Raw genomic sequence first — 14,531 nt, 5'->3', positions numbered from 1 at the left:
ACTGGTGGTTCTTTTTTCCACTCCGCTAAACTGTCATCTCAAACAAAAACAAATGGATCATACAACTGGTGAGTATGAAATATATTTCGGCTTTTTAATTATTATCAGCTATGAATACATTCGACTCATTTGCTGCCATCAATCGGTAAGTGAGAAAGATGATTTCTCCCATCACCACAGTGCGGATTTCCACTTCTATCACAGCGTCCAACAACATCCGTTTTCCTGCAGCATCAACAGCAGCAGCAGCAGAATTTGACCATGGTATGGTATTGCGAAGAACTTTCCCCATTAGAGGTTCCGTGCATCGCGCACATTCAAAAATCCTCTTCAGACACGAAAACTCAACGACAAGGAGGTATTTATCAACTTGCTCAGCTGAATTACCACCCCGGAGGAACCCGAATGCACTGATTCCGTTGTATAGTAGAATGAAAACAGGCGAGGTAAGCGAACGTAATCGCATGATATTTTAATGTTCGCATTTTTATCCGGATCATACAACTGGTGAGTAGGGAATTCATTTCTGCTTTTCACTTACTAATCATTTTATTTTGTTTCAGCTATGAATACATCCGACTCAATCAATCGGCGAGTGAGAAAGATGATTTCCCTCATCATCACATTGCTTATTTCCACTTCTGTCACACCAGCCAACAGCATCAGCTTTCCCGCAGCAGTATCCTTTAAGACCAGGGTGCTATTCCGGGGAACAGCATCAACAGCAACAGTATCAGGACCTGGCCATCGATAGTATTTCGAGCAATTTTCCCCATCGGAGATCCCGTGCTTCTCGCACATTGCAGAATCCTCCTCAGCCACATATCTGTGTCATCAAGGGCAAGGAGGTATTCATCAATGTACTCAGTCGGATTTGAATCGTCAATCCAGACAACCCGGCTGCACCGATTCCATTATATACTTTATTATTTTTATTATACATGGATTTTTATTATCTTTTTCAATAAAATGATTAAAACGAACAATGTATTTCCTTTTCATTTTCAATAACAAACCAATACAAACAAGCAGCAAGCAGTGCTGGAAGCAGCGCTGCAAGCAGGTCGACGCCTTGCACATGTTGGCGAAAAAGTGGCGTCAAGTTGTTCGATGAATGCATATGAAAGGTCGATAACTCGATTGCAAGGTGGCAGCATTTGAGGTCGATTGTTGACATTTCATCGACCCGATCTTGGCAGGCAAAACGGAATGTGGGATACTTTTAAGCAGTTTCTTATTCGATACGATTAATCGATCCAAATAATCGATTAATCGATTAATCGTCACACTGAGAGAAATAATTACCCACAATCCAATCGACGAAAAAAACATCGACCTAACAACGACCGTAACGCTGTTACCTATTCACGATGACGACGATTAGGTATCGACATCTGGATACGGCATTAGTTTGTATGAGGCAAACTATTCTCTATCATATTAGTCGGCCCGAATCAGTTTATATTTGCTAAAATTTGTATGAAATTTTTTTCTTGGCATAATTTTTCTACTTAAAGTACGTTGTCATGACCCTAATTTGAATTATTTTCTATAGACGTTCAGATATTCTCAAAAAAACTTATCATTATAATATAAAATTATCTCAAAACATATTTTTTATGACGTTTTTTCACCACTTGCAGGCAATAGTGATTTTCACTTACATAGAGTACTAATTTGATTAAGGAAAAATCATGTTCATTCATAATTTTCATTTTAAAAGTGTATTCATTCCTTCTGCAAATCCATACTGTCATGCCTATTCCCCAATATCGTCAACGCGGATAGTTCTTTAGTCGAAAATACTGAATAATTAAACAAACCAAATGGCATCACTGGTGGTTCTTTTTCCACTCCGCTAAATTGTCATCTCAAACAAAAACAAATGGATCATACAACTGGTGAGTATGAAATATATTTCGGCTTTTTAATTATTAATTATTTTATCTTGTCTTATCAGCTATGAATACATTCGACTCGTTTGCTTCCATCAATCGGTAAGTGAGAAAGATGATTTCTCCCATCACCACAGTGCGGATTTCCACTTCTATCACAGCAGCCAACAACATCCGTTTTCCTGCATCAGTAACCTCCAACCCCTGTTGGCAATGCCGGGGGACAGCATCAACAGCAGCAGCAGCAGAATTTGACCATGGTATGGTATTGCGAAGAACTTTCCCCATTAGAGGTTCCGTGCTTCGCGCACATTCAAAAATCCTCTTCAGACACGAAAACTCAACGACAAGGAGGTATTTATCAACTTGCTCAGCTGAATTACCACCCCGGAGGAACCCGAATGCACTGATTCCGTTGTATATTAGAATGAAAATAGGCGAGGTAAGCGAACGTATTCGCATGATATTTTAATGTTCGCATTTTTATCCGGATCATACAACTGGTGAGTAGGGAATTCATTTCTGCTTTTCACTTACTAATCATTTTATTTTGTTTCAGCTATGAATACATCCGACTCAATCAATCGGCGAATGAGAAAGATGATTTCCCTTATCACCACATTGCTTATTTCCACTTCTGTCACACCAGCCAACAGCGTCAGCTTTCCCGCAGCAGTATCCTTTAAGTCCAGGGTGCTATTCCGGGGAACAGCATCAACAGCAACCGCAGCAGGACCTGGCCATCGATAGTATTTCGAGCAATTTTCCCCATCGGAGATCCCGTGCTTCACGCACATTGAAGAATCCTTCTCAGCCACATATCTGTGTCATCAAGGGCAAGGAGGTATTCATCAATGTACTCAGTCGGATTTGAATCGTCAATCCAGACAACCCGGATGCACCGATTCCATTATATACCTTATTTTTATTATACATGGATTTTTATTATTTTTTTTCAATAAAATGATTAAAATCGATCAATGTATTTCCTTTTCATTTTCAATAACAAACCAATACAAACAAGCAGCAAGCAGTGCTGGAAGCAGCGCTGCAAGCAGGTCGACGCCTTGCACATGTTGGCGAAAAAGTGGCGTCAAGTTGTTCGATGAATGCATATGAAAGGTCGATAACTCGATTGCAAGGTGCCCACATTCCGTTTTGCCTGCCAAGATCGGGTCGATGAAATGTCAACAATCGACCTCAAATGCTGCCACCTTGCAATCGAGTTATCGACCTTTCATATGCATTCATCGAACAACTTGACGCCACTTTTTCGCCAACATGTGCAAGGCGTCGACCTGCTTGCAGCGCTGCTTCCAGCACTGCTTGCCGCTTGTTTGGATTGGTTTGTTATTGAAAATGAAAAGGAAATACATTGATCGTTTTTAATCATTTTATTGAAGAAAAATAATAAAAAACCATGTATAATAAAAATAAGGTATATAATGGAATCGGTGCATCCGGGTTGTCTGGATTGACGATTCAAATCCGACTGAGTACATTGATGAATACCTCCTTGCCCTTGACGACACAGATATGTGGCTGAGGAGGATTCTTCAATATGCGTGAAGCACGGGATCTCCGATGGGGAAAATTGCTCGAAATACTATCGATGGCCAGGTCCTGCTGCTGTTGCTGTTGATGCTGTTCCCCGGAATAACACCCTGGACTTAAAGGATACTGCTGCGGGAAAGCTGATGCTGTTGGCTGGTGTGACAGAAGAGGAAATAAGCAATGTGGTGATGGGGGAAATCATCTTTCTCACTCGCCGATTGATTGAGTCGGATGTATTCATAGCTGAAACAAAATAAAATGATTAGTAAGTGAAAAGCAGAAATGAATTCCCTACTCACCAGTTGTATGATCCGGATAAAAATGCGAAAATTAAAATTTCATGCGATTACGTTCGCTTACCTCGCCTATTTTCATTCTACTATACTACGGAATCAGTGCATTCGGGTTCCTCCGGGGTGGTAATTCAGCTGAGCAAGTTGATAAATACCTCCTTGTCGTTGAGTTTTCGTGTCTGAAGAGGATTTTTGAATGTGCGCGAAGCACGGAACCTCTAATGGGGAAAGTTCTTCGCAATACCATACCATGGTCAAATTCTGCTGCTGCTGCTGTTGATGCTGTCCCCCGGCGTTGCCAACAGGGGTTGGAGGTTACTGCTGCAGGAAAATGGATGTTGTTGGCTGCTGTGATAGAAGTGGAAATCCGCACTGTGGTGATGGGAGAAATCATCTTTCTCACTTACCGATTGATGGAAGCAAACGAGTCGAATGTATTCATAGCTGATAAGACAAGATAAAATAATTAATAATTAAAAAGCCGAAATATATTTCATACTCACCAGTTGTATGATCCATTTGTTTTTGTTTGAGATGACAGTTTAGCGGAGTGGAAAAAAGAACCACCAGTGATGCCATTTGGTTTGTTTTATTATTCAGTTTTTTTTGACTAACGAACTATCCGCGTTGACGATATTGGGAAATAGGCATGACAGTATGAATTTGCAGAAGGAATGAATACACTTTTAAAATGAAAATTATGAATGAACATGATTTTTACTTAATCAAATTAGTACTCTATGTAAGTGAAAATCACCATTGCCTGCAAGTGGTAAAAAACGTCATAAAAAATATGTTTTGAGATAATTTTATATTATAATGACAAGTTTTTTTGAGAATATCTGAACGTCTATAGAAAATAATTCAAATTAGGGTCATGATAACGTACTTTAAGTAGAAAAAATTATGCCAAGAAAAAAATTTCATGCACATTTTAGCAAATATAAACTGATTCGGGCTGACTAATATGATAGAGAATAGTTTGCCTCATACAAACTAATGTCGTATCCAGATGTCGATACCTCATCGTCGTCATCGTGAATAGGTAACAGCGTTACGGTCGTTGTTAGGTCGATGTTTTTTTCGTCGATTGGATTGTGGGTGGCAGCATTTGAGGTCGATTGTTGACATTTCATCGACCCGATCTTGGCAGGCAAAACGGAATGTGGGTAGTTAGACTAATATTTCTCATTTGTTAGAAAGCCATCTGGAATCAAAAAAGTGTTCATTACGCCTGAAAATCAATTATTATCTTTTACGCTCCCCTAAACTCGTAAACGAAGCTCATCTCGCATCGACGGCATTGAACCTCTTTTAGGAGTTTAGGAGAGCGTCAAAGATAATTATTGATTTTCAGGATAAAACTGCAGCGGCTGTACGGTTTTTTTGCTCTGGGTTTGAATCGATTAATCGATGTAAATTATTTGTTCGCTTTGATTATTGGTTGTGCAGTATTCGTTCGATTAATAATCGATTTCTGTAGGAAGTATTCGATTAATCGATTAATCGAACGATTATCGCGGATCACTATTTGAGAATCAACTCATTGTCGTTTACTCAAAAGAGACCCCTCTAGAAGAGTCATTTTTAAGGAAATTAGCGACGCACATGTTGCCGTCCGCACGTTTGCTAAAAATGATTCGCTTGGCGCCGGCAGCGCTGATTCGGTTTACTTGGTTTGTCGCAGGCCGTTTTTGAAATTATCGAGAAATTACAATCTGTTAAGTTTTACCAATCTTTTCGATAGTTCTTATAGGTTCTCGACTCTGTTCTCTCACTGTCACGAAATTTCAAAGTGTTGTATAGTAAATGTATAGTATGTAGTAGCAAATGACTGCAATTTTTCATTCATCGTGAAGAATCGTATCGTCTCTTTCGTCTGAAATGATGTCAGGGCAAAAGTACTTATGAAATCATAAAAAACCTTGACGTGTAATAGTTGTTGTTACCAAACAAAACACCAACAGAATGCAAAAGATACTGGAGTACTGTCGTCGGCCACTGAGCGATACTATGCTCACGACATCACTGCGATGCGACCTATTTTGCGTACGTAACCACTGTGGTGACACCGGCGATTAGGTGCTAGTTTGCGCACGTAACCACTGTGGCTACGCAAGACGACAAAGTGTTAATGAATGACTCAAAAAATAGGTCTGATGTTATGTGTATTGATATAAACTCAATATAAAAGCTTTTTATGTATTGAAACTATGGAAAAATGTCATACGGTGTGTTGAAGTGTAGTCATCCAGTCTAACCAACCCTATGTTTGTTTGTACCGACTACCAACCTTAGACCCCTAGCAACCTAGTTTGTTATTTTGTTTAAATGTTCACTTCACTAGTTTCACTCCTCAAGACTAGTCGTCTTTATTTCAAGCTTCCTGAAATCTTCCAAATCATTACCACTCAAGAGGTTATGGGTACTTCAAGCAAGGATTCGGTGCACGGAATACCCCAGTTCAGCGGAGGTCCTGGATTTCACAAGTGGAGTTTCCGGGTACGGATGTTCCTGGACGCGCAAGGAGTGGTCAAGACGTTGACAGATGATCCCCCAGCGGACACTGCGGAGGCCGCGGTGAAACGAAATTTGACGAGACGGACAGAAAAGCGAAATCACTATTGATCGGTTTCTTTGGCGATGACTGCCTGGAAATCGTTCGAGATAAAACTTCTGCGAAAAAATGTGGCAAGCTCTCGAAAATTCCTTTGCTAAGAAGTCTCTGGTGACGCAGAACCTGGTTCGGAAGCAGATTGGACGGTTGAGGATGAAGGAATGCGTTTCCATGCGTGGTCATCTGGTGGTTTTCGAAGACCTGATTCGGCAGCTCAAACAGGCAGGCGGAGAGTTAGCTGAAGCGGATTTGATCGTGACGCTGTTTGAGACTCTTCCGGAAGTTTTTGATCCGTTAATCACGGCGCTCGAAAACCTAGGCGACGAAGATTTGAAATTCGATACCGTCAAGCAGCGGCTCCTGGCAAAGGAGGTGAAGCAGCGTGATCGGCACAATGATGTGGTGGAGAAGTCAACGGCGTTCATCGGCGAAAAAGGTAAAGTTAAACCGAAAACGTTCAAAGGCAAGTGCCACAAATGCGGCCGGAAGGGACACATGCAGAAAGATTGCCGCCAGAGGAACAACGGTGAGGCCAACGTAGCTTCAGGAAGCGGTTCTGTGAGCTTTATGGTCAACCGTGAAAAATCTGGCCGGCGGCAGAGCGAAAAGGTCACCTTCAAGTTGGACTCTGGATCAAGCGACCATTTGATTAATGATGCCAGGGTGTTTTCGTCGTCTTCAAGACTGGCTGAGCCGATCGTTATTCAAGTTGCCAAGGACGGCGAAACACTCGTGGCGAGAACGAAGGGCGTGATCGATGGCTGCAGCAACAAAGGTGTTCGGGTAAATATCAACGAGGTGCTGTATATCCCCGACCTACGGGATAACCTGATGTCCGTTAAACGACTGGCAATTGCTGGAATTTCGGTGCTGTTTGATGATCGTCAAGCAGTGTTACGGAAAGAGAACCAAGTGATTGCCACCGCCCATTTGAAGGGCAGTCTGTACGAGCTGGAAATCAACGTGGATCCACCGGCAGCAAACATGTGCGATGCAGAGGCGAGCGGATTGTGGCATCGTCGACTTGGCCATCTCAATGAAAAGGCGATGGCAAAACTGGTGCAGCACAACATGGTGAATGGCATCAACGTGAAACCAAAGGTCATTGAGTTATGTGATCCCTGTGTACAAGGTAAGCAGTGCCGCGAACCTTTTAGCGGAACTAGACAGCGAGCAACTCGGGTGTTGGAACGAATCCACTCGGACGTCTGTGGTCCTATTGATCCACCGGCGTGGGACGGGTTGCGATATTTTGTTTCCTTTATCGACGACCACACGCACTTCGTGGTTATCTACCTGATGAAGAAGAAGTCCCAAGTTTTCGAGAAATTCCGTGAGTTCGAAGCAATGGCTACAGCGGCGACAGGCAAGGCGATTTCCAGACTGACCGTAGATCAAGGAAGGGAGTGCTCCAACGAACAGAAGGCGTGGTACAGATCCAAAGGCATTCAAGTGGAGCCAACGGTCGCTTATACTCCCCAGCAGAACGGTGTAGCAGAACGTTTCAACAGGACGCTCATCGAGAAGGTACGTGCTATGCTCTTCGATTCACAGGTCCCAAAGAATTTGTGGTCTGAAGCCGCCTACACCGGAGTGAACCTGCTGAACCGAAGTCCTACGGCAAGCCTCCAGTGTGAAAAGACGCCAGCTGAACTGTGGTTCGGTGCGAAGCCAAGTGTAGAGAAGGTTCGCATATTCAAATGCAAGGCATTTGCGTGGATTCCAAGCCAGACAAGGAAGAAGCTCGATCCGAAAAGCGTGGAGGTAGTCATGATGGGGTATGCCCCTAATGGCTACAGGCTCTGGGACAGAAAGCATCGGAAGATCATCGTAGCCCGAGATGTCAAGTTTGACGAAACACGTTTTCCTTATGGTGCAGAACCAGATGAATCATCACAAGCTCCCCTGGTCGTCGTATTCCCGCTTGAACAAGAGAACAAGCTGAAGATGTACAAGCTGACGTGGCAGAACCAAGGCTTCCCAAGAAGAAGAAGATCCGCAGTCCGACGACGAAGCTCAACCAGACGAGCCTGACGATCCGACACCACCAGCGCTCCCTTCGCAACCAGAACACTGCGAGTCCGACGGACAAACGCAAGTGAGGCGCAGCGAACGGGAGCGCACGCTCCCTGGTAAGTTATTTGATTACTTTACCGGTTACGGAGCAACTTCTGGCGGTCTACTTTCCATAGATACTCCACAAAGCTATGATGAGATAGCTGGACGAGATGACAGCAAGGATTGGTTACGTGCGGTCAAAAGCGAACTAGGCTCTCTGAAGAGGAACAACGTGTGGCAGTTAACGACGTGCCCGGCTGATGTGAAACCCCTCAAATTGAAATGGGTCTTCAGACTGAAGGAAGACGACAATGGTAGGCCCGTTCGCTACAAAGCACGCTTAGTGGCGAAGGGCTATCTCCAAAAGCCGGGACAAGATTTCGAGGAAACCTACGCACCGGTGGCAAGGCTGGCCACAATCCGAGCTGTGCTGGCCGTCGGAGTTCATCATAAGTATCATTTTCATCAAATGGATGTACGGACTGCTTTCCTGCATGGAAGTTTGAAGGAAACCATCTTCATGGCCGTTCCGGATGGAGTTCAAGCGAAGCCTGGTCAAGTTTGTCGATTGGTCAAGTCGTTGTATGGCCTAAAGCAATCCCCGAGATGTTGGAACGAGCGTTTCAACGAAGAGCTGCTGAAGATGGGCTTCATGCGGTACAAGCACGACTATTGCCTCTACACGAAGCTGGTTCCCAATGATGAGCTGATCGTGATTCTATACGTGGATGACCTTCTGGTGGTGGGCCGGAATCTATCAACGATTGCGCAATTGAAGCGTGATCTGGCCAAGCTGTTCGAGATGTCTGATTGTGGTGACCTGCCCCATTTCTTAGGCATAAAAATCGACTACAACAATGAGGCTGGTGTAATGAAGCTGTCGCAGAACGCAGGCATCAATCGGCTGATGAAACGCTTCGGGATGGATGACTGCAATCCGGTCAGAGTTCCGAGAAAGGTCTCTCTCTGGAACCGACAGGCCAACGCACTGACGAACCATATCGCGAGCTATTGGGATCCCTGATGTATCTCATGCTGTGTGTTCGACCTGACGTATGTTTTCCGGTTGGATATCTGGGTCGTTTCCAGCAAAACCCTACGACTCAACACTGGCGAGCACTGAAGCACGTGGTCCGGTACGTTGAAGGAACCAGAGGTATGACGCTACTATTCCGGCGAGAGGAATCGAGCGTACCATTGGTCGGATACGCGGATGCGGATTGGGCCTCCGATGTCACCGATAGGAAATCTGTCAGCGGTTACCTGTTCAAGGTGTTCGGATGTCCCGTCTCCTGGTGTAGCAAGAAGCAGCAGACAGTAGCAACATCATCCAGCGAGGCAGAATATGTAGCTCTGAGTCTGGCGGCGACTAAAGCGATTTGGCTGAACGGAGTTCTGGAGGATCTGCAAGAAGCTAGCGCACCGGTTACCATCTACGAAGATAACAGAGGCTGCATCTGCATGGCGAAGAATTTGGAGATGAAGCGCACCAAGCATATCGAGGTCAAGCATCACTTCCTCCGTGATCACGTGGCGTCTGGATCCCTAAAAATCGAACCTACCAAGACCGAAGATCAGATAGCGGATATATTTACCAAGCCGTTGGAGTCTACCCGTTTCAAGGTTCTACGGTCAAACCTAGGATTAACTGTTTGAGAGGGGGTGTTGAAGTGTAGTCATCCAGTCTAAGGGTGCTCATACACTGTTTGACCGAAGTCAAATATTTGATTCTTTTTGACAGATAAAATTTGGTCAACGTGTACTGATCAAATATATTCTACACAAAACACGACAAGCAAATATTCAATTATTGGATGCTTAAAATATTTTTTCAGTCTGTTCTTCGAACCTGTCGGTACATGGTTAGGTTACCTTGAATATTTCAGTAGATTTTTTCCATGTTCTGTGTTTGATATTGTTTACTACTGTTGAAAATTGAAGAGTGGCAAACAAAATAGTGTTTGTACAAATATCAAATCAAACCTTATCTGTCAAAAAATAACAAATATTTGACCTCCGGGCAAACAGTGTACGGCCACCTTAAGCAACCCTATGTTTGTTTGTACCGACTACCAACCTTAGACCCCTAGCAACCTAGTTTGTTATTTTGTTTAAATGTTCACTTCACTAGTTTCACTCCTCAAGACTAGTCGTCTTTATTTCAAGCTTCCTGAAATCTTCCAAATCGTTACCGCTCAAGACGGTGAATCAAATATCTTCGATGTGATGAATAGAGCCTCTCATTTTTCAAAAACCTATGAAACATTGTATATCCACAAAGTGTGCAACGAAAATAAAAAGTATTTTACAGATATGTCTGTAAATTTACAAACATATTTGTAAATCTGGCATCTCTGGTGGTCTGAGTTTTTATTGCAAGAAAACGCTTGAAAAAATGTATGAATTTGCTTGAAAATGAAGTGAATTGAGTCCGCACCACTTAGTTCTGAATCAGTTCGTTCAAGTTCACTCTCAATCAGTTCGTTCTCAAACAGTTCACTCGCAAAAAGTTCTTCCGGAATCAGTTCGTGAGGGGAGATACCGTTCTTTAAAAAAGAAAGACCGTTCGTTTACTCTTTTTTTGTTCTTTCGTACCGTTCTTGAACGGTTTGCCCATCTCTATTAGAGCCCTTGCAGACTGCAGACTGACTTGTCGACCGATAGTTCGGTCGGCTTCTTAATCAGTACGGAGAGGTATGCATGTCCGCACATTACACCGATTCAGTTGGGTCGGTTTTTGCACCAGTAGGCCGATCCGATCAAACTGTTGACTGAAAAAACGTCTGTAGTGTGCGGGGGCTCTTAAAGGAACGGAGATCAATTTGCTCCTCAAGCCAATACAGGTCCCAATAATAACGACTTACATTCAAATGTACGTTCTATTCCGGCATAAAGAGTCCCTCCCCCTCGCAGTTGGCCGCTCGGCAAATTATGCTCCGCAACCTTCACTATTTCGCTGATAACCCCGCGGACTGGCCTATATTCATTAGTTCGTTTGTCAATACAACCGCCGCGTGTGAATATTCCAGTGCTGAAAATTTAACCCGACTACAACGATGCCTAAAATGTGCAGCGTACGAAGCAGTAAGAAGCCGGCTCCTTCTCCCGGAATCAGTGCCGCAGGTCATCAACACTCTTCAGCTTTCTATGGACGTCTGGAACTCCTGATCAATGTGCTGTCGGATAAGGTGAGATCGACTCCAGCACTTAAGGCGGAACGTCTAGAAACCCTCGGGTGCGGGACTGCGACAACTTTAAAGCGCTCTCTGTCGACGATCGGTGGAAGACAGCGTAGGACAATGAACTTTGTTGTAGCTGCTTAAATGCGCACGGCAGAAGGAGTTGTCGGAATGCAACCCAGAGTGGAATTAACGGATGCACTTTCCGCCACCACCCACTACTGCATTCCAACCGCAGTAATCGACCGTCCAGTGGATCAACAACTCCGAGGGTAGCGTACAATATCGAAACTGCGGGAAATCATGCACATCATATGCAGGTGCACACGTTGCCTAGCGGTCTAGGTCACAGGAATTTCGGACGATCAAAAACGCGACGATGTTCTTCCTCTAACAGCCAAAAACGAACTCCCTGTACTTTCTTCTATGTCTGCCTATCTCTCTATACCCAAGTTTGGTATATCTATTTCGTCTTCCTTTACAATAAACAAAACGAACTTGCGATTAGTTTTGTCCCTATCAAAAAACTCTTTTAGAATAATTAAAACGAACTATGAATCACACGATCCGCAAATAAAATATTTATTTATTTGGGATCGATCCGTCCCTATCATAAAACTATACCTATGATTCACACGATCCGGAAAAAGGATCATGCGATAATGATGTGTTTATTTTGCCTCGGTCGGGCCCTATCGTAAACTTGGGTAAATAAACCCGTCTGTTATTATGGGGTCGCTGCACAGGATCAATCGCTGCTTTTTCGTATAATTCCAGTGACGCTCTACGGACCAAAGAAAACAGAGAAAACCTTTCCTGGACGACGGCTCGTCCCTAACACTAGTAGAAGAGGAGCTTACAAACAAGATCGGTTTCGACGGGATATCGGCACCATTGTGTCTAACCTGGACAGGGAATGTGTCCAGCATCGAAGCCGAATCGAAGCAGTTGCAGTTAGAGGTGTCCAGCGCTAACGGTGGAAAGCACTACCAACTGAAGAATGTGCGTACCGTGAAAAAACTAGCTCTTCCTGGTCAGACGTTGCGAATCAATGAGTTTGTGGACAGGTATAAACATCTGCGTGGCCTCCCACTTTCCGGATACGAGAACGTAGTACCTCAGCTGCTGATAGGTGTCAACAACTTACGGTTTACACTACCGTTGAAGGTGAAAGAAGATGATTCCAACGAACCAGTAGCCATGAAAACCCGTCTGGGCTGGTGTGTGTACGGGGGGACACTTCGTTGACCAATGCCGTCAATTTCCACGTTTGTGATTGTGACTCGGATTGTGCATTGCACGAACTGGTGAAGGATTATTTCACTCTCGAAGACGTCGGTTCCAGACCGAAGAATGAAATGCTGTTAGCCGATGACAGGAGAGCTCAGCATATTTTGGAGAAGACCACTACACTGGTTGGCAATCAATATGAAACAGGATTGTTATGGAGGTACGACGAAGTTGAATTTCCGGACAGCTACGGAATGGATTTACGAAGACTGGAGTGTCTAGAGCGTCGGATGGCGAGGAATCCATTATTAAAAGAGGAAATTCACCGTCAAATTGAAAAGTACCAGTAGAAAGGTTTCACGCATCGAGCCAACGAGGAGGAGTTGAAAGCGGTCGAACCATGAAGAGTTTGGTGGTGAATCCAAAGAAACCTGAAAAGGTCCGACTGATGGATGGATGGATGGTGGATGGAATTTCTCTCAACGCATTCCCTCTCAAAAGCCCGGATCATCTCACATCATTGCCAACTGTATTGTTGCGGTTCCGACAGTTTGCGGTGGCAGTCGTCGCCGATATTCAAGAAATGTCACACAGTATCCTAGACACCTCGAATGATAGTGTCCCTGCCCTATCACAGTAATGAAAACGCTATTTCAGAAAATCAGGATTTGCATAATTATTGCCCGTCGTATCAATTTTGTCAACCTTACACGATCATTGTTATTGTCATTCTGATAAAGTAATGTCATTATTATTTATCGTTCAAGGGACTGTTAAAAGTGCGATTCACATACGACATCCACGACACGTTCACGTCACGTCACGTTGCGTCAATTATTCTTCCATGCAATTCCTATTGAAGCATTTACATACACCAGCAACGGCAAGTCGAAGTTATGTGAATGTTTGCATAAGAACTGCTCGGAAGAATAATTGATGCAACGTAACGGGACGGAACGTGAACGTGACGTGGATGTCGTATGTGAATCGCACTAAAGATATTATGAACAATTAATTCAAAAAGTAAAAAAAAACATTCTCCTGAAAACACAACTCTGGGAACACTGCGGCCGATTCTAGCCAGGAATGCCAGGTTTGAAGACATGTCTTCATTTTGAAGACATTTGACTTACTGTAAAGACATTTGATTTTGTGAAGACATATTGAAGACATTATGAAATATGTGAAGACATTTCAGTATGATAGCTTACGTGGATTTTTGAGATACTATTTCCATGAAATTCTGGCTATTGTCAGAAAATATCGTTGAAAGAAGTAGAGCTTTAGTATCAGTGTCATTCGCTCGCTTTTTGATCCGTGTCACTTGTATACTTTAGTTCTTTGTATTTGAAATAAACTTTGTTCACTTTAATTGAAATAAACTTCAAAACCTCAAGGTATGTTTAATGTAATGCGCTATATAACAACACAAATTAGAATAAACATTGAATAAGCTGTAAAACTCTGTTCTAAACTTAGTTATGAATTTTAGTTTTCTTTGATATGATTGTGAAGACATTTGAAGACATTTTTTCGTACCATGTGAAGATATTTAAAAAAAAGTCATCTGGCATCCCTGATTCTAGCATCAAGCCGGGTTCAGACGGTGCGAGTAAGCATACGAGTCGGTCTAGTCAGTTACTGCAGTGCAGCTACTCACACCGTGTGAACACATCATGCCAGTTATTGTCATGTGTGATCCGGC

At 43.4% G+C, this 14,531-nt stretch overlaps 1 protein-coding gene and 3 long non-coding RNA genes across 5 annotated transcripts; 3 read left to right on the top strand and 1 right to left on the bottom strand.

Annotated features, from left to right (window-relative positions):
- LOC129768427 (uncharacterized) lies at positions 1 to 986 on the top strand. Of its 2 annotated transcripts, none has more exons than XR_008741676.1 (3): positions 1 to 68; positions 151 to 507; positions 564 to 986. It is a non-coding gene; the product is annotated as an uncharacterized LOC129768427 (long non-coding RNA). The 2 variants fall into 2 exon arrangements; XR_008741675.1 differs by having other exon boundaries at positions 42 to 68; positions 109 to 507.
- A 767-nt stretch (positions 987 to 1,753) lies between these two features.
- LOC129768426 (uncharacterized) lies at positions 1,754 to 2,872 on the top strand. Its single transcript, XR_008741674.1, has 3 exons — positions 1,754 to 1,901; positions 1,961 to 2,398; positions 2,455 to 2,872. It is a non-coding gene; the product is annotated as an uncharacterized LOC129768426 (long non-coding RNA).
- A 437-nt stretch (positions 2,873 to 3,309) lies between these two features.
- On the bottom strand, positions 3,310 to 4,333 carry LOC129769211 (uncharacterized). The gene is made up of 3 exons (XR_008741838.1): positions 4,246 to 4,333; positions 3,749 to 4,186; positions 3,310 to 3,692 (listed from the first exon to the last, which is right to left on the bottom strand). It is a non-coding gene; the product is annotated as an uncharacterized LOC129769211 (long non-coding RNA).
- A 5,107-nt stretch (positions 4,334 to 9,440) lies between these two features.
- Positions 9,441 to 10,073, top strand: LOC129766024 (uncharacterized). The gene has a single exon (XM_055766484.1). The coding sequence runs from the start codon at positions 9,441 to 9,443 to the stop codon at positions 10,071 to 10,073; it is 633 nt and encodes a 210-aa protein (XP_055622459.1).
- The last annotated feature ends 4,458 nt before the right edge of the window (positions 10,074 to 14,531 follow it).

The sequence above is a fragment of the Toxorhynchites rutilus genome, chromosome 2, assembly GCF_029784135.1.
Source record: "Toxorhynchites rutilus septentrionalis strain SRP chromosome 2, ASM2978413v1, whole genome shotgun sequence".
NCBI lineage: Eukaryota > Metazoa > Arthropoda > Insecta > Diptera > Culicidae > Toxorhynchites > Toxorhynchites rutilus.
This window is presented reverse-complemented; position numbering and strand designations above follow the sequence as displayed.

Bases quoted from the DNA above. Each gene is read 5' to 3' on its own strand.
- LOC129766024 (XM_055766484.1), top strand. From the start codon at position 9,441: ATGTATCTCATGCTGTGTGTTCGACCTGACGTATGTTTTCCGGTTGGA.